This window comes from Hesperophylax consimilis, chromosome 8 (genome assembly GCF_061612785.1).
Source record: "Hesperophylax consimilis isolate HC1 chromosome 8, BYU_Hcon_1.0, whole genome shotgun sequence".
Taxonomy (NCBI): Eukaryota; Metazoa; Arthropoda; class Insecta; order Trichoptera; family Limnephilidae; genus Hesperophylax; species Hesperophylax consimilis.
Genome location: NC_142843.1, coordinates 39,686,682 through 39,711,847, shown reverse-complemented (window position 1 = coordinate 39,711,847; position 25,166 = coordinate 39,686,682). Strand labels below are relative to the sequence as shown.

The following is a 25,166-nucleotide window of genomic DNA, read 5'->3' as shown; positions in this document are numbered from 1 at the left end:
ACTGCCAAATCTATTTATCATCTCGGGAGAATTCCCGTGTGTTCGCGGCGTAATTCAAATGTCTGATGTCTAATGTAGTCGATTCAAGCGTTTCTTTCTCTACTAAGTGTTATTATTTAAAAGATAATGGCTTTGTGCTTAAAAATTGGTTTTGTTTTAAAGCTAAACTGTGATTATCTCATATGCATATTGTACATAATACATGACAGAACAGGTGAAGGTCGGCCAATAATTATTAATGTATTTAAAACAACAATTACACCACACGGAAAACGTTTAATTGTTTTTGTTTCAAATTCAGTGTTATTGCTGGTTGGAAAAAATGCCACCTACCATAGAGGTCCGCCTTTATTCTGAATGAAATTAAATGCGTGGGTACTGAAGTGTTAACAAATACGTTTAAACAATGTTCAATATTTCGTACCAAATTTAATAACAATAATATTTTTTCCTTTGGTAAGAAGTATCCAATAAATATTATGCTATCGAGGTTTATCATTTTCTTGTTATATCTTCTAATCAAACACAAATAGTTAAGAAATAGATTCTAGGTAAAATATGACGGGCTTCATGGTTGAGTAATTTGCTTCATTAATTTTAACTTGAGTAATTTGTATTATTTCACAGTTTATTCATTCAAAATAGTATAGTGTATTTGCGTTACATTGCATAGGGAGGTATATATGAAGATACTTTCAGTAGCACCCTGGTGGAAGACTAACATTCATGGTAATCGCTACTTGAAATGGCTTTATCCGTGTTTGATGACAAGATCTGAATAGCCAGATACTTCCCCACCTTTCTCTTCCCCTCTCCATTCCATTCAGCCTCATAAAATACCCCAATTGGAGATGCCATAATCTCACTGGCTCCAGAAGTTTGGGAGTAGTTGGTACTCCTGTGCGGTACTAATATAAAATTAAATACATCAAATATATGTTAAATTTACGTTTTACGATTTCATTAAGTCACTTCAAAATCCTGGAATCGGTTATATTTGAATCATGTTATCTGGTAAATGCTGACGCTAAAAGTGTAAGCGCCTATTTCCTAATAGATTTCTCGGAAAAGTTTTTCATAAGCCAAATTTTCATTTCTGATAACCAAAACGATGGCTTTTAGGAAGAAAAATTAAAGAAATTAGTCGGAAGCATTCATTTGGCAAAGCTCTTTACAGAGATTAAGAAGTAAAACCCAAAGATTCTCAAAAGTTTACCACAAGAAATTGAAACTATAATTAATTTAGTCTAATAATGTATCTTAAACTTTTTACTTGTTTGTATCATGAATCTAAGACTTTTTGCTTGATCATATCATGTATCTAAGACTTTTTGCTTGTTCGAATCGTGTATCTAAGACTTTTTTTCTTGTTCGTATCATGTATCTAAGAGTTTTTACTTATTCGTATCATGTATCTAATACTTTTAATCATTGAAAAAACTCGAAGAGCCTCAAGCTTTCTTTCAGCTGAAAATTTTACAATATAATTTATTCTGAAGGGATGTCGTTACTGAAACTGGAAGAAACACCTCAGAATATTTATTATCTGAAAACTAAAATAGATTCAGGCACTTCAATAGACATTATTTGAAATTGATAGAATTTGAGAGCACTTCCATAGACATAATTTAAAATTGTATATTATTATTAAGTATATTTTTTCAATTCTAAGGCTCTATTCTTGGACATTATCGAAACCGTGTTCAGGCTTTGACTTGACACTATCTTGTACAATACCCCACAACTAGATCACGATAGCCGTGAAAATCTCAAATAATTTCTGACATTATCTTCTTCATGTATACTTTTTGTCATTGATATTCATGCGCTTATGATGTCCTTTCGCAATAATCTCTGTTTTTTTCCAATCGCTTGACATAATGTCAACGTCAAATAATAAATAACATACGAGAAAAATCGTAAATATAAATATAAAACATTTATTGAGTAAAATTAAGTCAATTTAACAATCAGGGAATACCACTACTAAATTCAGATTAACGTGACACAGCGTGCGGAGAGGTCAGCCATGACTCGCCTATCCGACGTGAGTTGTGTCTAAGGACAAAGACGGACTACCGTGTATTTATTTGGGTACAAGCCTTCTGACTCAGTTCCCAAGGGAAAATCCCGTGAATTATACCAAAATACGCCACGTGTAACCGTCCCCAACCATGTCTAGACGGAGCTTAAAAAAACTTTTAAGACGCATGCATCAAAAAGCTTTAATAACCATTTGACTCAAGAAAGACAATCACTAGATCATCGGCACCTTTTTTTACGAATCACGTTGAATTTTCATAAGACATACTATCTACATACGTCAAAAAAGTCGACAAAGAACACGTTTAAAAAAGTTTTATCTACTGTTTGAATTAGAAAACCCAATGACTAAGATGCTTCGCACTTATTTTTCGATTCGTTTTAAATGTTGATATTACTATGTGAATTTTCGCAGGGTTCGGGAAATCGCGTGGGTCGTAATAGTGAATGTTTACGGAAAATTAAATATAATTTAACATGAAAATGGTGGTTCAGTGAATGACTTGGATTGATATTTTCATAAGTGACGTATTGTCTCGCTTGAATCACGTTGATAAAATAAAATGTTATTATTTTGCATTGTCTTAAATTCATATTTGTTGCAAAATTAATATAAGTGTTTAAACTCAATGAAACTACTTGAAAGAGAATAAATAATATTGTAGTAAATAAAGTATATTCACCGCAGAATTCGTTTAGAATCATAATATTGGGAATTTGATGAATATGTTAATTAAAATAGCTACATAGGGGAATAATAATTTCCCTCAGAGCCTATGTCATCTTTGGGGATGCTGTGTGGAAGGTTTTTTAAGGAAATGAAGGAGAGGAAAATCTGGGAAGGAAAAGGGTATGAGAGGTTGGTAGGAATCTTAGGGTTAGTGTGTAGTTAGTTATGTTAAATTCATCCCTCCCAATGTGGTGCAAGGCGATGGTTTGAAATGGCGCTGGAGGGGTAAAAATATTTCTCTTAACCAGTCACGCCAAATACGGCCCGCCACGCAGTAGCTGGGCAGACGCACCCAGATCTAAACAATTCTTACCCCGTGAACCCGGGCACCCCTGCTAAGTCACCAAATATAGTATATAATCACTTGGTGATCTATGTCAGAGGTTTTGTTTATCCAATGAATGGTTCCCGGGGTGGTGGTACCAAATCCTTTTCTTGGATATATATTTTTTATTTTTTATTTAGTACTTAAATATACTCAATACACGTTCTGAGCAATGCTTTTGGTTACTGCATTGATTAATAAATATTAATTATCTGAAAAATATCGTACAAGCCTGAAATTGTGGTGACAATTAAATAAAATTATTGTCGCTGAAGGAAATAATGCAAGTGTCTTGGATTCCGCTAAATTCTTCAGACTTCCACAAATAAAATAAATTATTTTCTTTTTAAACTTAAATTTCCCTTGCAACGCCGGTTATAACAGTCAGAACTTACGTAAGATCGTTCTTGTAGAACACTCGGATGTTGTCATAGTTAAAAATAAACACTTTAATCTCGGAAGTTATCACACCGGCTCCTACTGGTACATAATATATTACAGATTCTACTCATTGACAAATACAATCTAATTTCTCTCCTGTTACGAGAATCATACCTACTCCTATATTACTCGGCGTTCGACGAATCACGATTTTTCCTCTTACGCGAGGGATTTGGCGCCAACCTCAACTAAGCCTGGTTGAGCTTGGAGAAAAGCGACGGCTAGTTGAATCAGCATCGAGACGTCACTCGTACGGCGTCTCGACGCTGGAATCATACTCATAGATAACGCAGGGAGCGTCAACCAATGAATATTTGATTAATTTCAACAATTTGTTTAAAATTATTTATCAAGGTTTTAGTTTATAAAATTTGTAATTTAATTGACTCATATAAAACAGATTTTTATTGATTATTAGTTTTAAAATGTTTGTTTATTAGTAAGTTAGTTGTAAAATAATTTTTTTTCTTGTGTATGTATTTCGTATTTCTATTGTATAAAACAAAACATTTTTTTATTGGTAATTTTTTTGATACGTACAGGTAGGTTACATATATAAAAATACAAAACATATGACAGTAACAAAAAAATCCCATAAAGACGAAGCCTGTGCGTGGACATTATAAGTTATGTAATCAAAACAGTGGTGGTTACATTATCTATAACTTAAATGAAAAAAGAAATATGAATAAAGGAAAAAATATAAATATTTGTAGTACATATAGTTTGATTAATATGATTTTGCTGGAGTTTTTGCGTATTTAATAGAAAACAGTTTAAAAGAAGTTAACCTTTTTTTAAATGTGGATGATAATGGCATATTTTAGGTATCATATTCGTATTTAAATAACAATTAAAACTATGTATATATATATTATATTTATATTTTACACATAACATTGAATCACTGAAGTAAGAATCGTGGCTCCCTTATCAGGCACAAGAGCTCCTCTTTTCTGATAAGGCATACATGACCAACTATGTACCTAAATATGATATATTGCAAAATATGTATGTATAAATGTAACTATGATCTATATTAAAATAATAAAAAATAAATAAAATAAAATAAAATAAATGTATTATTAAATTAATATAAAATACAAGGACCAATTAATATTTTACTTTGATTTCAAAACAATAGATAAAACTTTATTAATAAACTCGTTATTATTATTATTATCATTTATTCGACAATTTGTATAGCACCGCTTTTGTGAGATATCACCTCAGGGGCGCTTAAAATGTATTTCGTTTTTAAACTCCAGTGTAAAAACATTATTTTTAAAAACATGTGTCGTAATATTTATATGTATAAAATACATGAATTAATTAATATTATTTCATATATTGCAATCCATAAAGATAATCATCTTTTAGAAAATTTGTTTATTTTCATTCCAACTTTTATGCTCTACGTGTACTTTTTAGTATATACAATCAATTCATTTTCCCGGTATCTTAATGTTCCCGGAATACTTCTAATGTTCTCTCTACTAATACTGGGTGGTGTGTGTACCCCTGCTTCCCACGCCTAATGAGTGTTGTTCTGTTTATAGATGGTGTCGAACTCGACGTGCAGTAGTTCTTCCAGCAGCAGCCGTCAGTCCGCCTCAGCCAGGCTTCACCATCTCACGTCGGCGGAGATGGCCAAGTCCGATCTCTCGGAGCTCAAGAACTCCATCACAGAGATGAAAAATCTCTCTAACTTCTCGGTAGCGCAAAGGTGATCATTTTATTCCAATTACGAGTGTAAAAGCAAGTGAATACAAACTTTAAAAGTTGTTCTACAGTGTGAGATCTACGAAGTTGCGAAGCTTTTCTATCAGTGAAAGCTCTTAAAGGCTGTTTATTTAACGCGTAAATTCGCATCTTTGCCATTTGATTTCACGCGGTTATTTTCGTGAATCTACTTAGCAGGCTTATGAACTTAATTTACTGCAGACCTGCGTCTCTAATTTATGTTATACATTTATTTGAATAATTGTGTATATATTCTAAAATAAATTCGAGTATAATTTATATATTTTACGAGTGTTAAAACACGCAAAAGCTCCAGAAGTAAAACAAAACCGCGCCGGAAATAAGGAAAAGTAGATTTTGAAGAACGGTCGGTAGATATATTTTGTGCCTTCCAAAAATCTTCAAACATGGCGACTATGATAGAAATCCTCGAAATGTATGTTATATTTATTTTTGTAGAGCATGAAAATATCATTTAACCAATTTTGAAAAATATTTCCGCAAAACATTGTGGATTCCTTTACTAATGAGAGGGACACCTCACCTTTGCAATTAGCTAACACAGATGATTTAATGTTTTTTGTGTGACAAAATCTCGACCTGAAATATCCAAATAACATTTCTTCAATTTTTACTCAAGAGATCCTCCGATCATTTCGTACGATCCAAATATAATTTTATTTATATCGATTGCTTGTCCAAACATTCTAACGAATTTATAACTTTGCAAAAAAGCTTTTCAAGGATCCATTTATCAAGTGGAAACTTCGAAAGACTGGACAGAAAGGTCTTTCACCTTTTTACTATGCTAGTTAACATTATTTTGACTTTTAAAATCCTTTACCATTTAAGTCTTGACATTTATTTACTGACGATGATAACAAATATTTATTTAGTTTTGCAAATGCTTTCTAAACATAATTTATAGATTTTGTTTTGTGTTGTGTGTGATTAGTTATTGCGATGTTCAACTAATTAAATCCACTGGATGACTTGTTCTAAGGTCACAAACTTGCATATTATATATATATACCTTTGACACTTTACTCTGAAATCAATTAGCACCCTTCAAGGTGCGAGTAACTTACTAAGAGTAATTCAACCAGTATAGAAACCACCTTGGTGTAGTGCAAGAAACTAATCGTTTATTTAAAAAATATATATTAGGAATTAATCCATATTTATTTCATCTACAAAAAGTGCTCTTAGGAAAATATAAAATACTATTTATAGATTTGTGATTCAGAATCAGAATCGAAGTTTTTTATTTTAATTTGACTTTAATAAGATCTGCAAAATACAGAATTATTGAAGTGACAGAGTTTGTGAAATTCCATTTAACTTTATATTTATTTGATGGCGAATGCTTCCCAGAAAAGCTCGTTTGTCTACAAACAGTGCCAAAAGAAGGTGACATAACTGCCCAAATGACAACTCACTAATGGTTGTGAAAACCATAATTGTCATAAAAGCTCACAATCTCAATATTAAACGAAATGTCAAAAATCCAAGATCTTGTTAAAAGTTACAAACGACGTCTATAAATTACTAAATTACGATGTTCATCGAAAAATCTTTGACGATTTGAATAAAAATATTTGACTTGCAGATTTATTTTCTTCGATTATCATATCGCCGTTACGGCGGTGTCATATTTTATGAATACATTCGGTTGGTCGAGGTTGTTAGATTTACATTGTATTGTATGGCTACTTTATTTATCAGTTGTTGCGAGCGACTCGAGACGGCAATACGCCAATCGCGCGAGCTGATGTTGCTAATAATCCGGTGCGTTCTCGCGAATAAAAATCGCCGCGACTAAGAAACGGTCAGTGATTTCAAGGTTTCCAGTTTTCCATTAATTTAAGACAGTGAAATTCCACCGAAGGTCAGGATTTCTTGCCAAACTTCTGTTTATCACGCTTGACAGTTTTTAGAAGTTTTGGAATATAATATGTTTCTAGTGATATTTGCAAGCTGTAAATGTAAATGATGTAATATGTAATATGATGTAAAAAATAATACAAGTCACGTGAATGATTTCATGATAGTTACCACAAGCACGATTATTTAATTGCGCATTGTATTTCGATTTGTAAAAACATTGAACAAGTACGTAAGTCCTTCTGTTTTTTTTCGATGTTAGCGTAAGATTTCAACGTCCGTGAAATGTGATGTGTTTGCCTCGTATTCGGCAAATGGTGAACCGAGATAAGCACTTTTAAGGCGAAGCACTGAGAAATAATGCAATGATGCTTTAATTAAAATACAGCGATAGAACACATCTTGGAATTCAATTAAATACTGCGATAGAACACATCTTGGCCATTAATTAAACACTACGATAGAACACATCCTGGCCTTTAATTAAACACTGCGATAGAACACATCTTGGCATTTAATTAAATACTGCGATAGAACACATCTTGGATTTAATTAAATAATGCGATGGAAAACATCTTAGCCTTTAATTAAACACTGCGATAGAACACATATTGGCATTTAATTAAATACTGCGATAGAACACATCTTGGAATTTAATTAAATACTGCGATAGAACACATATTGGCATTTAATTAAATACTGCGATAGAACACATCTTGGAATTTAATTAAATACTGCGATAGAACACATCTTGGAATTTAATTAAATACTGTGATAGAACACATCTTGGCCTTGAAATATCTTTTTACAAGCCAGAAAAAAAGTATCAAGTCTTAAAAAAATCCTACTTAAGAACCCCTTTTCGGTTATTGTTTTATTGTATTGTGTAACAAATTAAGTATTTGGGAAAATAAGTTAAAAAATTAAGATTTTCGCGCCAAAACTTCGCTAAATAAAACAAAACTGTCTTTTAGGCCATTTTTTTGCATAAATCAAAAACGCGGCTGGTGTTAAGCGAGAATTTAAACCTTATCGCCATATACATAAGGAGTGTTATTGTTAACGCCGATTCCAAATGTGACACGACGTGGTGCATCTTGAAGACAATGTGGAGGTGGTGTACGCAATGATGATGGAAATTTGTGTTTGTAACAAACCTTTATGTTTGTACATATCTAATGGTGTGTTTCGTTCCCAGACTGCGGAACTCCATGGAGAACCTGGTGGACGCCGCAGACCCCGACGGGGAGATGTCAGAGCCCCTGGTGACCTTCCCGGACCCCGACACGCCCCCCGTGCCCGTCGTGCCGCCCCCTAACTCGGGGCTCATCTCCAGCGACATGCCTGGCCTAAACAGTACAAGTGAGTTCAATCACTAACCACTTACCACTATCACTTACCACTTATCACATTCCACTTACCGCTTACAGTCGGTGGTATCTCTAGTTCATATCGTTAGTTCCTCTTTTTGCAGTCCTCAAGCTTTCTCAGTATGCACTGTCAACACTCGCTGTGTGCCGTCGTGTTATTTTGGGGTTAAAAGTTTCTGCAGGTATCCTAAACATGCAATCCGGTTAGTTAGATACTTTCGATACTATAGTTTTGTTAACTACATTTTTTCTGTAAACTGTAAACTTGATAATGCAGTAATAATCAAAAATGAAAAGTTTTCCGACCCTGCCATCCTGGCATACATAAATAAATACATTTGCTTTCCGTTTCCATGTTTTAGAATCTAATTTACATTCTCAAAATACCTTTTCCGACGTAGCTGGAAAATATTAATGTTCGATATTTTTTTAGATTTTTAAAATACGAATAACTTGTGCAAGAATTTTGTTGCTCTTGTTGAAGGCCGTTTTATTTCTATAATAGTACCTACATATAAATAGTGAGCTTTGTTCTTGGCGACGCACTACGTAGTAATGCAAAATCACGTGTTTTTGGTTTGAAAATTTGGTCGCCTAGAAATGTTTCAGATGCTTTAATTAAATACTGCGAGTAGAATACATCCTGACCTTTGAAATAATCGAATATTTTTTAGATAAGTATTTTTATAAGCCCAGAAAAAAATAATGTATAAGGCCTCTGAAAACTGTTTAAAGTTAAAAATTTCCTACTTACGAACCCATTTTCGGTTATGGTTTTATTGTATAATCTGGCAAATTAAGTTATTTATAAAATGATCGAAAAACATTTTAATATTTGTGCCTGAACATCCACAAAATAAAGTAAAAGGCACTTTTTTTTCTCTTGCATAAATCGAAAAAGGTGGATTGTGTTAAGCGGGAATTCAAGCCTTATCGCCATCTACGTAAGGTGTGTTATTGATAGCGGCTCGAATCAAAATATTACACGACGTAGTGCATCGCCTTAAGGATAGCGTATGAGGTAATTACCATTAATCTGTATTTATATTGTTTGAAAACCTCACAACCTGTACCTTTGTCATTAATACATTTAACGAATTATCTTTACGACCGTGTCACTGTAATCGTAAAACGCCAAACGAAGGGAGAACATGCATTCAGAAATAAGTATCTATTTCTAAATCATATCCCGTTTATATAATCTCGACAATCATTATTCCAACAACTACTTGTAATATGTAATGTGTCCAATGAATGCAAATGCGAACATTTAGGCGAGATGCAAATTTTCTCGTCGAAAGAATAACACAAAAGACAGTTTCAAAATATTACATAACCACCCTTTTCTCTTTGTTTGAGGAGAATAGATCCTGGGAAACCATGACCTAATTTCCAAGGGACATTTACAAACTGCGTCGTAAAAACAACCCCTTATTTTTACGTTGTATACCTAAGCCAATACCGTAAGGCTGGTATACTGACTGTAAGAAGAACACAAAGAAACTACTTGCTCGATGCCTAAAGCCAATATGATAAATTTAACCTCCTTGCTTTTAGCAACCTCTTAAATATTTTATGTTACAGAATTATTTTATTTAAGCCTGAAGTTCATGATTAATTATTACAAGTGTCTGATAATCAGATAAATCAACATTGAAACTCAACGATACTTCAGAATATAATTTTAATTCAATGTCATCTGAAAAAAAGCAATTTCTGGTTTGTTTTTATGAACATCAGAAATAATAATGACGAAATTAGCTTTAGGTAATAATTTTTATCGTTTATTTTGATCCCGGTAAGTTATTTGAACTCATTGTAGGCAATATTATTCTTTACAGATTTTACCGCAAATACTTTGTGGTTAGTGTTAGAGAAATACATGTTTGTTATTCGAGTGATATAATATTGGTCTCGTCTTGATTGTAAATCCTTTGTTGTTAGAGTGCGTAGATTGCTGAATAATATACGGAATGGATAACCTATTACTAGAAACTAGGAAGCAATTTCCGATGTGATTAATTAAGTCTATTTAAACTTAAATGAAATGGTAATATACGTAATACTATGACCGATCTATGAGATAAGTTGACACAGTGCGACAAGTATTTATTAGGTATTAGTCGATATTTCTGCCAAATTCATGCATGTAATGCGATGCAGTAATTTTAGTGGGAGGGACATGTTACTTATGACGTTTCCTGATCATTTTTCACAAGGAGTCTGTCTGTAAATTAAATCTGGACCGATCAGAAACTATGCTAATTGATGTAAGCGCACGGCAGAGCTCAACTAACAGAATTTGCGTCATTGATCCCTTGTTCTTGAGTTCAATGATTTGCCGGCTTCTGTGTTTCCCCACTCTTATAACATGGTTCTATTCTAAAGGAAATTATTTTAAAAAGGCAAATCACCTTTTCTTCCTTTTCAATCGGTGGTTGGCTACCATCGGGGCACTCTTCACCCTACAGACAGCAAACTAATCATTATAATATAGATACATATATAACTATTACTATCGTTATTAACTTTCGGATAAATATGAAAATTTTGGCAGTTCAACGAGTTTCAATAACTTTATTTTACGTTAATTTTATTTCGTAAAATCTTCAAAACCCCCAAAGAATTCTAGATGTTGATGGAAATTCCCGAATGTACATTTCGTGGGCGTGGTGCAAATTCCTGAAACGTTGCTGTCTTCTTAATAATGACCATTTAATTTCATCTCTCTTGGAAGCTTATGACAGCATTTCGGGCTGATGACAAAAATGATGCTATATTAATCCTTATGACAATATCTACGGTTCAGTACTGCGGGGCTAGCAAAAATTTCTGGAAAGGTGTTTTCAGATTTTTCTTGATGATTCTTGAAGCTGTTGTTTCTATGGCGATTATGCCTTTATTAATAAAATAATAATTTGTTTATTTTCGTATCGTTACAAGTTTGTTATTTTGCAGGCTCTCTCGACACAATGAAATTCCAGCAAAAGCACGTGACTTCCGCATCTTCCAAGACAAAGGTGGTTCGGGAAAACTTCAGCGCAGAGAGGGCGGGCAGTGAGACGCGCCAGGGGGAGGTTTTCCAGGGAAAGGGTCAGCGCTCGCACCGCATCGCGAGGGAGGAGATGAACGCCTCGCACACGGCAGCCTTCAAACAGGTAAGAACACATTTTATGGAGGTGCCCTTAATTTGCTTGGCACCTTTAAAGACTACTTGATTAAAAAATCTATAAAATTAAAAAACACTGTTTTTAGGGTTTTTCTTCGCAAACAGCTTCGTTATGTTGTCACGCAATAAAACATAAGCTACAAAATATTCCGTGAAAACGTTAAAAAATTTACACAAATCAATACTTTACAATCGTGATTTTCCAACAAAGAGAATTTTCCCTAAAAGTTTCAAACTATTATCAATAGATGTCTCTATAACACGTTTATAGAAAAATTTGACAATTCTTCCCTTGTCAACTTTAGTCTTGTTAAATACTTATGTTATATTTAATCCCACTAAATAAATATATCTATATTGAATAACTATACCTTGTGGTAATTTTAACACTGGCTAGCTCATTAGCGTAATACAATTTTTAATTATGTGGCTAGCTTTTGTTTTATATTAGCGCGACCTGAACCCGACTGCACCTATTTCGGATCATACGTGTTTTAGACAAAAGGGGTTAGGCTTGGTCACCTGTCCTAATTTATTATAATTTACGACAATTTCTGCGAATTTTATCCAAATATTACAAAAACATAACATTCACATTATCACGTTAAACATTTCAGACGAAAATATTCTTTACAATATACATTTTAGAAACGAACATTTTTCACAAAAAAAAACAAATCGAAAAACGTAATTTTTATTATTTAATATACCTATGTATCTTTTTTCAATGACATATAAATATAATACATAGTTCACAGTGATAAAATAAACTCTTGATAGCCTTTCCTCACAATAATTACAGGAAAATTAAAAGAAAAAACAAAAATTTTATCGATAACATAAAAATAATATTTTTTGAAATAATAACAATAATGCACTGAGAAAAATGAGCATTGCTAATTTATACGTAATCCGGTTAAAAACAGGATTGCAGGCCCTTAACGAATGAATTGATAAAATACTTTAGTAACTTATTTTCACGATGTCGGAACACGTGTTTATAAAAATTAAATATTTTAGCATTTCGTCATTATGTATTATCAAGACAAATGCAGGTGCATGAACACGTGTTCTGATGTATTAGGTATTTACTAAAAGCTCAGGAAACCGCCTACAATCCCGTTGCTAACCGGATTACGAATAATTTGAAGAGATTTTTAATAAATCGGCAATACTGAATTTTTGCGTGTGGACCCTGATAGTAATTTTATTCATAAATATGTACAGTAAAATATTCGTAATTTTAACTAATTTCCTCCCGATAGGTAAAACAACTTATTGACAGTATTTTAGGTTATAATATTTAGGGTGGAAAATCGCGTTAATTCAATTATTCACTTATTCCATTCCAACTTAGCTAAGCGTGCAGAATATCTTATCATTTGTGCGTGTCACCAACTAATGAATCCGGTACAGTCCTTGTCCAGTTTAAATAATTTGTATGATTATTCGCTGGACGATGTTTATGTGCTTAACATACAAAAGGTGTTATTACAAACATGCTACAATAGGGTGGAATCCTATTATCAAATACACATTTCACACATTATTTAACTGCTAATTGAAATTATTTTACACGTAGATATGAATAATCTGCTGGTTAATTTAGTATTACTCATATTACTTATTAAGGTTCAAATTGTGAAATTGGCCATAGGTATTAAGGGTCATACTTTGATGTTTCAGATAAAAATGTAACATTTGAAATTAATTCGTCTTTCGAAGAAGTCTTACGAAAAGAAGAGCATTAGAACAAAACTGCGTTTGCTTAAAAATAATGTATTAAATAATTAAGGTTTACTTCCGAAAAAGAAAGCGTTAGACCAGCGCCATCTTTATTAATACAAGCCCCGCTGTAAAAATTGTACTGACAGTTAAAGATAACTGTTTTCGGACTTCTTATACTGGGTTTAGTACTAACATCTGCTAAACCCAATGCAAGAAATCTGAATACAGATATTTTTAACTGTCAGTGCAGTTTCTACAATAAAGATGGCAATGGTTAGACATAAAGTTAGTTTACGTTTGCTGTAATAATTTCATTACTATAGTATTCCTGGATCAAACAAAGACTCAGTTAAAACGTATTTTAAAATCAATGTTTTTACAAAAACAATAATAAATTCGTTAACGCATCCATTGCCTCGAATTTCCACCGCAAAATAGACTCTGCGACTTAAATTAAATGGAAAAATGGAAGTACAGACATGTCCGCCTGATATATTTTCATTTTGCAACTGCGTAGCTAACAGGTTTTTCTTGTTCAGCGCAATTTCTGGGCAATAAATCTATGAAGACGGGTGGAAACGAGGTGCCTACTCTTCAGTCTGGAAATAAGGCGCCAAGAGTCTTGTACTCACCCCTCCACCCTATTCAACTTATTTCGCCACCGCAATTTGAAAAATTCATCGACCCCATCAGTTGAAAACATAATATTAGTAATAATAGTTTCTACTACGTCAGTAGCAGAAATGCTGACCATTGAGATTATAATATTAGTATAAATGGTATTATTCGTGATTATGAATGTGTATGAAAGAAGTGTGTATGTATCTAATAAATCAGACAACACGTACAGTGTACAGTTATATACTTTGTCGTAGCTACATACTGCAAACTCTTTTGTTGACTTTAACTCGTTGAATGAATTGCACGCAATAAATGTCTTATTTGATCAGGTCTTCCGACATAGCACGACATACATGCCGATTCTTCAAAATATTTATTTATTACGCAAACTGTTGATATTACACTCAGAGTCTTAAATTTTTATCTTGTTTCCGGCAAGAACTCAAACACTCATTAAATAAATATTTAAAAAAAAATCGTTTTATAAAATACCACCTAATATTTTATAATATGAACAACGGATTAAACACCCTCGTCACTAGTAAATCCCCCGCCCCTTTAGCTTACCACCCCCTCCTGTATTCAGTTCTGTTGTGTAGAAGCTCTCAGTCGCGTCACAGCCGCGCAGTGGTGAAGTAGTGCAGCCCATGCCAAGGAAAAGATCTTTATGGAAGGTATAATAAGGCTTAGTATTGATCGGCACCTTTCTGTCTGGGGTGTGTGATGGCCTTCCGGGTGTTGGCGACCGGCTCCCGAATACTGAGGACTCCGCTGATGATGTACAGGAGCCCAAGGAACTGTTCCATCCCCGCGAAGGGCTCTCAAAGGGTTTGCTTCTCAGATATCGAAGGCTCGCTTTTTGGCTCAGCACTATATAAAATTGTATATCTAGCACCGCTTGCTTTGGATTCATTGTTTACCACTCCGTCGTCAAGCACAAAAATTGTATATATTTGCTGTGAGATTAAAATAATATCGTACATTTTAGATGTAAGTTTTTACTCGTATTTTTAAATTGTACGTACGATAACGTTTTAATTTTAATACTTTATCGGCGTTTCATTAATATCCTAGTTGGTTCAAAACACGGTTTTAAAGCACAAGGTAGATCCTTACGTGGTGTTTTGACAGATATTTTTAAATATAAAGCATACATTTTATTTGACGAACCTTATGAAGTCTTACGAAAATTTATATTTAAAACGTGTTTGAGTGCCAAATGACGTGTTCTCCCACGTGCGTTGTGACTTTTGTAAATTAAATCTTTATCAACTTTTGTTTATAAAAATAACAACATTATTTGAACAAAGAAATGCTCGCTTTCATGTGTATTTTTTATCGTGGCTTTGTTTTTATAAAACAGAATCTCTCCGTCGTTTTATAGCTTGTTACATTTTATTAGCCTCAGATTTCCAAGAATAGGTTGCGTGCTGGGAAAATAAAATCGATTTAATAGCAATTTTCCAGGTGTTTTTAACACCAATAATCTATTCGGTAAGAAATTCGTTTCTTTGAAGTGGTATGATAATACGGTTAATAACATTTTCATATTTTTCTTGAAGAAAGACAAACATTCCTGGGTTACGAATAACCTGACAGTGGTGCTTGTATCGTGATGCAAGCCGGGGAATTTGAACACGCGGCGGTCTTTGTTCAAACTATGTTATCTATTTTTGTACCTCCAGAAGAGGGTGGATTTTTACCGCCAAATTTAAGACTCAGTCACTAAATTCACAACACATCTATAAAAAATCATTTCTTTTATTGTTCTTGGTCAAAAATATCCATGGATAGTTATCATGGTTTGTTTTAATGTGAATATCAATATTGGGGGTATATATGCCAAGTTAATAACAGGAACATATTTAAATGACTTCTTTGATCTTCTTACTAAACACAACTAGTGCCCTTTTAAGCAGCCATGATGGTCTCCACCAGAATTAGAAATACTGAATGTTTTAAATACATTTATTTGAATTTCACTTTTGTTTTCGTTGATGAATGAAAGCAACCGCCGATCGAGCTGAAACTCGGCAGATTGACTCGTTGTCGATGACAATACATTCTATCAATGTTGGTGGCAATCACGTACGGCACACGCGCAATTATCTGAAATCGGATGTATTACAGCATTTAATGTACGAATTTGCATTTGGCGAGGTTGGTAGAGGTGTCGACCCATTTCCTGGGTAGGAAAGGTCAATCCTTGGTCAGATTTTTTTAAGTTTTAAAAGACATTTTTAAATCGATGTATTATAGTAAAAAAATGTTTTTTTTATTCATTTAAGTGGAAAATTTTTACAAATTTAATACATTTCAAAAATATGTAACTCAGTGATTGTATTGAAAAATATCGATCTCAGTATCAATCGTATGTAAATAGTTCCCATTGTCATATGATAGAAATATTAATATATTAGGTAAATCACCGTAAAACATCCTTTAGGTCTTATAAAAATAAACTCACGTAAGAAACAAGTTGATCTTCGAAGTACAATTTTCTTATTTCTATTTGCATCTTTCTGAAAATAATCTTTGACGTAACGAGAGCAAGAAAAGTGTATTTTGATTTCACTGCCACGCGTGACTCATTAGTGTTTCTTAAAGCGAAGTTCGGACTGAAATAACAATCCTAAATATTGGTGTCATAAGCCACGGAAATGTGTGTCTTGTGCTTGTTGCAATAGAGACTTGTCTCCTGAAATACTTTTAATGGCATCACCTGCCGTGTTATTATGAAATTTATAGTTTTGGCTACGGTTCATATGCGTACCACCAACATCGAAATTCCTCTAATAATGTGAAACAAATTTTAAAAATTGAAATATTAATTTTAGCTTTTACTTTCTTCACTTGAGAATCTTAGACATTTATGAATCTTACAAGATTAGGATTCATACGCAATTAGGAATCTCACAAAATTTTGCAATCTTGTACATTAGGAATCTCATACAATTATGAATCTTATACAATCCCTCCAAACATCTTCCCCAAAGATGTCATAGACCCTGAGGGAAATTATTTTCGTCATGGCCTCCTGAGACCTATGTGGAGTTAATGTAAAAAAAGGACCCTTTTCTTTGAAAAAGAAAAAAAATAAACGGAACAATGAGAAAACTTACACACTTAGGAATTTTACTCAATGAGGAATCTTACTTAATTATGAATCTTACATAGTGAAACTTTCACATGGAATTTGCACAACCAGAAATATCATACAATTAGGAATCTTACACAATTAGTAATCTTACACAATTAGTAATCTTAAACAATGAGAAATCTTACACAATGCGGAATCTTACACACTCAGAAATTTTACATAGTTAGGAATCTTACACAATAAAAATTTCTCAATTCACGTGCACTTAGAGATCTTAGAATTATAATCTTAAGAAAATAAATTGATGTACAAAACGGAAAAATATATTTATTGTATCATCGTTGTTGTGTAATTAATGAGTTAATTTTAATAAACAATATACCAGAGCATAATAATACTTCGGTTCTCCTGTTGTTGATGAAAGTTATATTTATTATTGTATCCACTTTAAAATACAAATTGCGCGGGTGTGAGTTCTACGCCGATTTGTTGATGAATTTTGCCCTTTATAGTTACGTAATAATATTAACTTAAATTGTTATTTGGCCATTTAAAAAAATCAATAAGTAAATTAGAAAAATTATTTGATCGAAATCTTACAGACCCTTACTTACATAGGTATAGAACATAAGAAAAATCTCAAATATATTGGCCACATGGGGAAATCTATTGACAATTGTCATTATAAGTGCTTATTTCAATTTGAATAAATCAAGTCAAATAAGTTTATGCGATGGCGTATTATTAACACTGTGCGTGTAAACATTGTCTACATTCCTGCCGAAAATAAAATGAAAATGTCGACCGAACTTTTTTTAATAAATAAGTAGGTGGGATTCTTAATTCAGACACGGATCGTGACGTTTTCACAAGATGGCAAAACTACGTCACGCCTCATTATTTTCTTACATCATTGAATATTTTAATTAGGGAATCGTTTTGTTCGGACAATTATTTCACATGAAACAAAGAAAGCATTCTTCTATTTTAATTATATATGATCGTTGTAACCCAGGTGAAGCCGGGGAGGTACAAGTAATTAAATTTTAATTTTACAACTTCATGGATAGCTGGTTTTTTAATAATAAATAGATTTTCCACTGGAATTCAGTTGTCAAGGAAGAGACTTATTGGAACGGAAATGTCCGATTTATTTTGAAAAGCATCAACTTTTCCAAAGGAAATGGCGCTTTTTCGCGCTTCCCGCGCTAATGACGCCGCAGCGCGCTGATTGGTCGCCCCCTCCTCCACCCGCGACCACAGAGCGATGTCCGAAGATCGAAATAAACTCTATCGTGTTCTTCACATCAATGTTTCTGCTTTCGAAGAAGAGTTCCGCGCGCACTCCGACTCGGGTCGGTCACTTTTCCATAGATAAACGGCGCGTTCCATCTCAAATTCTTTGAAAATCGAATTTATGTTATAATATTACCCCTATCGACTTCACTGACGGGTCAGTTCTATGTGCTACATTTGAAAAATGTGGAGTTAAAAGTGTTTTTACAGTGATGGGGTTTTTTGAGGATAAAATCAAAACGAAAATCACTTTCTTACAGAAATTCAATAGACACGAACCAGTGGTAAAATTAATTTAATGAGATTGAATAGTGACATTTGGATTGCAAAATATTAATTGCACGAAAGAGTAGGTAATCCACCTAAAAAGCTTCACTTCACAAGTGCAGAATAAAGGATACGAATGGTTGAGGACGTTTGTTATTTGAAACCTGATCATTATCAGTCACCAACCACGGACGTTGAAATGTCGGCTCCGTGGCCGGTGAGGAGGGGGGTGCTCCGCCCCCCTAGTCTACTATTCATGACCCCCCCGCAAGAGTCCCAGGAGCCTATCATAGACACCCCTGGCCCCCTGGTGGACACCCCCGGCACTGCCAGCACCCACACTCCCGGTACCCCTGGCTCCGTCATGAGTCCGCGCGTTAGGATTACAGAGGTCCCTGTGACTCCAACTCCGACACCTAGATCCTATATGTCAGAAAACATCTTTAGTCCGAGAGTCATTGAGACCCCAACTCCAACCCCAAGATCAAATATTGTGTCTGAGGGTATATTTAGCCCGCGGGTCCCTGAGACGCCGAGGTCTCAAAAGTCCGAGGGTTACTTTAACCCGAGAGTGCCCGGCAACCCCACCCCACCACAGACGTCCGATGACATCTTCAGTCCCAGGATCCCAGTGGTGACCAGCCCCCGGGCGCAGATGTGCGAGGCTATGTTCAGTCCGAGGATCCGATGTGTTCCAGTCTTGAGAATGGATTCTGATAGGAACGAAGATGGCTTCCAAGTGAGTTATCATCGGGATAAAAAAATGCTTTGAAATATATATATAGTTTACAAGAACTAGCATGTTTACAGCGCGTTGTTTTAATCTGAGAATACACTTTAAAAAATAGTTTTTAACGATCAGTTTCCTGTTTTTAAACAATCCTTCCCCCGAACGTACACTGGGGGTGAAATTTTTCTAAATTAGAATAGAAATTATTTTGCTATCATTATCATTAATTTATTTGAAAACACTGATTGGATAGGAACCTAAGCATTTATATCTTATAAATTATTAACAAAGCAAGTTTATTAGATATATTCTGAAAATAGCATCTCCAGTCTTACATTTATTTTCATTTCCTATTGACCTCGAATATATCACTTTTCAGCAACCTCAACGCTCAAATCGCAATTGTAAATAAAAATTTAATCCTTGTTTTTTCCCAATTCCAACACGTGCCATACATTAGAAATGTAAATATCCTGACAATAATTACATTAGACACAAATGTATGCCAAATCAAATGGCTTACGAAATTATTTTCTACCGGGTCACTCCATTTTTGACCCTAAGAGGTCAGTTTTGGCCCGATCCATGGTGTTGTAATTCATTGATTTTCCCCATGGAATCTTCCTGCCTTGAACGGACGGGCTCAAAAGCTTGCAACAAACAACACCTTTCTTTGGGAAGACGAAAGGAGCCACGTGACCTTGTATGCCGATTTATTTCTGGCGCCAATTGCGTCAGAGATTTACGCGCTCGCATAAAATATAAATACAAACATACCAACTCGAATAATTATTTGATTTAAATGTCTGTAAATAAATATATTTCTATGTAGTAATGAGAACATATTGGTCCCGTTTCGTTGTTCTGCCTAGATGTCGCAACTCACCTAATTTAGAATGTTGATTTAATTAAAGTAAGAACAAAAGTGATTTGTAAGAATTGCTGATCACAACACAAATGCATTTGCCAGGAAACATAACAATATTATTGATTATTGTAAAGGTATGAATGTTATTTATTTATCTCCCTAATGTTTTCGTAATCGAGTTATGAAATAGTAAGAGGGAAAATTCAGTTTGACGGCGTCTGATATTAGTGACGGCATCGAGCGTCGTGACGCCCGCTGACGTAGGCAGGTACCTATATCGAATATGGTTCAATGACTTGCACCAAAACCACATACGAATAGGAGTAACACGAATAATTAAAATATCATCTGTCTGCACAATATGGATACCTTAACACAAAGTCACAAAAACATGTAACCTTTTTCTGTTAGTGAGATATTCTCATAAACATAAGAAACGTAGTTTCTTTGGAGAATCTTGATTTTATAATAGAAAAATGACTTAAAAAAGGAATTTAATTTTTCATGAATATCAACGTATTTTAAAAAATTGAATACCAACATCAATCGAGGCTTTCTGTGGCCGGGTATATTGATATTCGGTTCCACGTATAATAAAACCAATAAAAATACAACTAACATGAAAACAAAAACAACAATATAATAAACACAAGCTTTTGTCTTACGAAAATTTATCTTTCTAAAATATTTTTTTATATAATTATGATAAACTTAATACAAGAAACTGAACGAATGAGGAACACTGAAAATTATTCACGTTATTGAGGTAGTCGGAAATGCGTTATCATTCTGTTCGTAATATTAAAACAAATAACCTTAAAAACTTTTCCTAAATATTGCGTAACGTCCTCAATACCTGTATTATGTACTCTTTATCACTCAGGAGAAATAAGAAAAGATTAATTTCCCCTCCCGCCACTGGGGGAATGGGTGAGTCACGCGATGTTCAGATTTTCTTCCGTGAAGCGAATTATTTCAATTCACTTACATTCATTTCATTTTCCCGATGATTCTAGTATGAGAATAAGCACGAAGGATTTCCCTCTAACCGAACTGGCGGACTCCCAAACATTCAAGTACCGGGTGTACCAATATTAACTGAGATATCTGATTGAATTTTTCTAATAAGCAACTCATATTAAATTGAAATATTTACTTTAATTTTCTCTTGTTTCCGATTTGAAAATAAAAAACATGCATCCGAAAAATATCTCAGATTTGGAAATGCTATTTCATAAATTGAAAATACAACTTTTTTATTTACATTGGTAGGTAGGTACCTATAACCGTTCTGAACCTACCTAGCACAAAATTTGAGGCGGTTAGCGTAGAAGTGGCGTAACCCATACAAATGTCTAAATGAATGGTTTAAATTATATGGTTAATCAAAGAGAAGCAGTTATATAAATAAATAAATGATTTCATTGCGAATTCACATCCACATATTAAATTCGTTTATCTCAGCTCGACGTTTTTGTAGGTTACACCATTTTTCCACTGCCTCATTTATAATTAGTACCGGATTATTATATGCCTCTGTCTACGGAACTTCGAACCTGTGTCAAAAAGTCGCACATGATTAACTTTTATGCAATCGTATTTTTTTACGGCCCACCCGGCAAAATAACAGCCGGCAGTCTTACTTTAATGTCAACAGTGTTCTATTAAAATCTCCCGTCAGCCACTCGCCTCATCTCAGATGTGTGAGGCTGCTCACAGCTTCAGTCGAGCTGGAGCTTTAGCATCGAAAGCAGTTCAAGCCGGCAGTCAGATTTAAGCCAGTCGAAGCTGCAGCTCATTTCAAGCTGTAGCTTGAATACCCAATACTTCACTAAACTCCAAACTATGTCGTACAAGAGGAAAGTGCACCCGGATCTAAAACTACGTTGTGACATCATGCCGGTAATAATCCCAATCTAGTGCAAGTTTTCAGAACGTAAAACGAATATCGTGACTGTGTGTGCGTGCCTTTAGTGACGACTCAACAAAATAGGTTCAGTGATGATTTTGAGACAATATTTCAAAAACATATTTCACTAGGTTGGGCTTAATTACTGAGAAAAGTGTTCATAATTTCCTAATTAAATTCCCAATGGAAAATTTAGAATTTTAGTTTTCGGCGCGGCGTTTCCAAGATCTACAATATTTATTATTTACATTGACGAAATATTAATCAAACTTTATTCAATAACCATAATAATAATATACAAAAAGGAATTAAAGGTCAGTAGGTACACATACAACATCAAAATTACTGTCTAGACTGTAATGGATGACAGTTTCCATGCAATCCTCTATACTATCTGTTTTCTAATGTTCCCAAACAGTCACTAGATGTATTGTAACATGGCTACAACTGATACTGCCTACACAACGCGCTTTTGACGCTATGGTTACGCAATCCTCGTACATATATGATTTGTGAACCTGGATACTTTTTTAATGTTACACTTGACTAATCATTGAGAAATTTGGTTCCCAGGAACAGAGGACGCTGAAGGCGGGCGAGGTGAGCCAGCAGGAGGTGAAGATGCAGACAGACTCGTACAGCAGCGAGCAGAAGGCGGCCAGTGCCAGTGTGGCACAGCAGCAGCAAGCACGCCAGACCGTCACCAGCAGCGGCATGTTTAGCCAGGAGAAACACACGGCCCAGTCAAACATGACCATCACCTCCAAGAACATGAGCACCAAGTCCAGCATGATTTCCTCTGCATCCCAGGTAAACATACATCACATCTCCCTTATCTACTCTCTCTTCAAATAGTCGTTACGGCTACAAGACAACTTATTATCTTATCTGCTTTGAATTTGACTAAAGTGTTCAAACAACACTTGTATAAATAACAATCTTTACTACTCTTCCAACATGAATGGTATTAATGGTAATATTTTTATTATTTGCAGCAGTTGAGTCAGCTGATGAACGGATCCATCAAGGCCAGTGAAGAGGACTTATCCAATATGACTTTTGATGACCTCGACAGCTTATGCGCTCAGTCCACTCCCAAGGATGTGGAGATAGCTATTGCTAAATATTCTTCACGGCTGGACGCTTTCGTTAAAGTACTGAAACGCGGTGACATATCAGTAAAGAAAGTTTCTGCAGACCTTAACAAAATTAATGAAATCATCAGACGCGCCTGGGCAGTGCCTACCTACGGACACGAACTGGGATGCTCCCTTTGCAACACATTGAGGAATAGCGGTGGAATAGATTTACTTATGACAAACTGCATCACTAAAAATGGAGAGTTGCAATTCTCTTCGGCCCAACTTCTCGAACAATGCCTCACAACTGAAAATAGAGCCCACGTTGTCGACAATGGCCTGGAGAAGGTTGTAAATGTGGCTTGTGTTTGTACCAAAAACAATTCAGTAGACCATTCCAGAGTAGGAACTGGTATTTTGGAGCACCTGTTCAAACACAGTGAAGGAACTTGCAGCGATGTCATTAAACTGGGGGGTTTGGACGCAGTACTGTTTGAATGTAGGAAAAACGACGTAGAAACATTGCGGCACTGTGCCAGAGCTCTCGCCAACTTATCTCTTTACGGAGGTGCGGAGAACCAAGAAGCTATGATCAAAAGGAAAGTGCCCATGTGGCTGTTCCCATTAGCGTTCCACAATGATGATAACATCAAGTACTATGCCTGCTTAGCGATCGCTGTTCTAGTAGCCAACACCGAAATAGAAGCTGCGGTGCTAAAATCTGGAACATTAGATTTAGTAGAACCCTTTGTCTTATCACACAATCCCTTTGAATTTGCAAGATCCAATCTAGCTCACGCTCACGGTCAAAGTAAAAACTGGCTGCAAAGATTGGTGCCCGTGTTAAGTTCAAAACGAGAGGAGGCCCGAAATCTGGCTGCCTTCCACTTTTGTATGGAAGCCGGTATCAAGAAACAACAGGGAAACACAGAAATATTCAGAGAAATTGGGGCTATCGAACCCCTGAAGCAGGTAGCTAGCTGTCCCAACGCCGTCGCCTCCAAGTATGCCGCCCAAGCTCTTCGCCTCATAGGTGAAGAGATCCCTCACAAGCTGTCCCAGCAAGTCCCTCTGTGGTCTTCAGAAGACGTCAGGGAATGGGTGAAACAGATCGGCTTCAGCGAATGCGCAAACAACTTTGTGGAGAGCAGAGTGGACGGAGATCTCTTACTGCAGCTAACAGAAGACAACTTGAAAGAAGATATTGGTTTAACAAATGGCATCAAGAGACGAAGATTCACAAGAGAGCTCCAAAACCTTAAGAAAATGGCAGATTATAGTTCAAGAGATGCGGGCAACTTAAACACATTCCTACAGTTCATCGGTCCGGAGTACAGCATATACACATATTCCATGCTCAATGCTGGAGTTGACAAAGAATGCATCAGGGAACTTAGCGACGAACAGCTGGAGACAGAGTGCTGCATCACCAACAGCATTCACAGGCTCAGAATACTCAATTCTATCAGAGCAAGTGAAAGCACCCTATCCAGCATGAGTGAGGAGAGCCTAGACAAGTCCCTGGACGTGTTTGTCAGCTACCGCCGCTCCAATGGCTCGCAGCTCGCCAGTTTACTGAAGGTCCATCTCCAGCTGAGAGGATTCTCCGTGTTCATCGACGTGGAACGACTAGAAGCCGGAAAGTTCGACAACAACCTGCTACAGAGCATCCGACAAGCCAAGCACTTCCTGCTTGTGCTGACTCCAAAAGCTTTAGATCGGTGTACCAATGATGGAGAATGCAAGGATTGGGTGCACAGAGTAAGTTTTTTATACTTAGACATGTACAAACTAATAATATTGTTATTTGAAATGACAAAGAATATAACATAATTAATTGTGCTGAAATTTTAGATTTTTGAT

The 25,166-nt window shown here is 35.1% G+C and overlaps 1 protein-coding gene across 5 annotated transcripts in view; it reads left to right on the top strand.

The window, feature by feature from the left end:
• The window catches only part of Sarm (sterile alpha and armadillo motif), a 197,003-nt gene that overhangs the window by 167,072 nt on the left and 4,765 nt on the right, over positions 1-25,166 (top strand). For all 5 annotated transcript variants that reach the window (XM_089634256.1, XM_089634257.1, XM_089634255.1 and 2 more), the window contains 5 exons: positions 5,099-5,265; positions 8,365-8,528; positions 11,495-11,694; positions 22,798-23,034; positions 23,220-25,064. In XM_089634256.1, the coding sequence (XP_089490382.1) occupies positions 5,099-5,265; positions 8,365-8,528; positions 11,495-11,694; positions 22,798-23,034; positions 23,220-25,064 (2,613 nt within the window). The remainder of the gene's footprint in view (positions 1-5,098; positions 5,266-8,364; positions 8,529-11,494; positions 11,695-22,797; positions 23,035-23,219; positions 25,065-25,166) is intronic.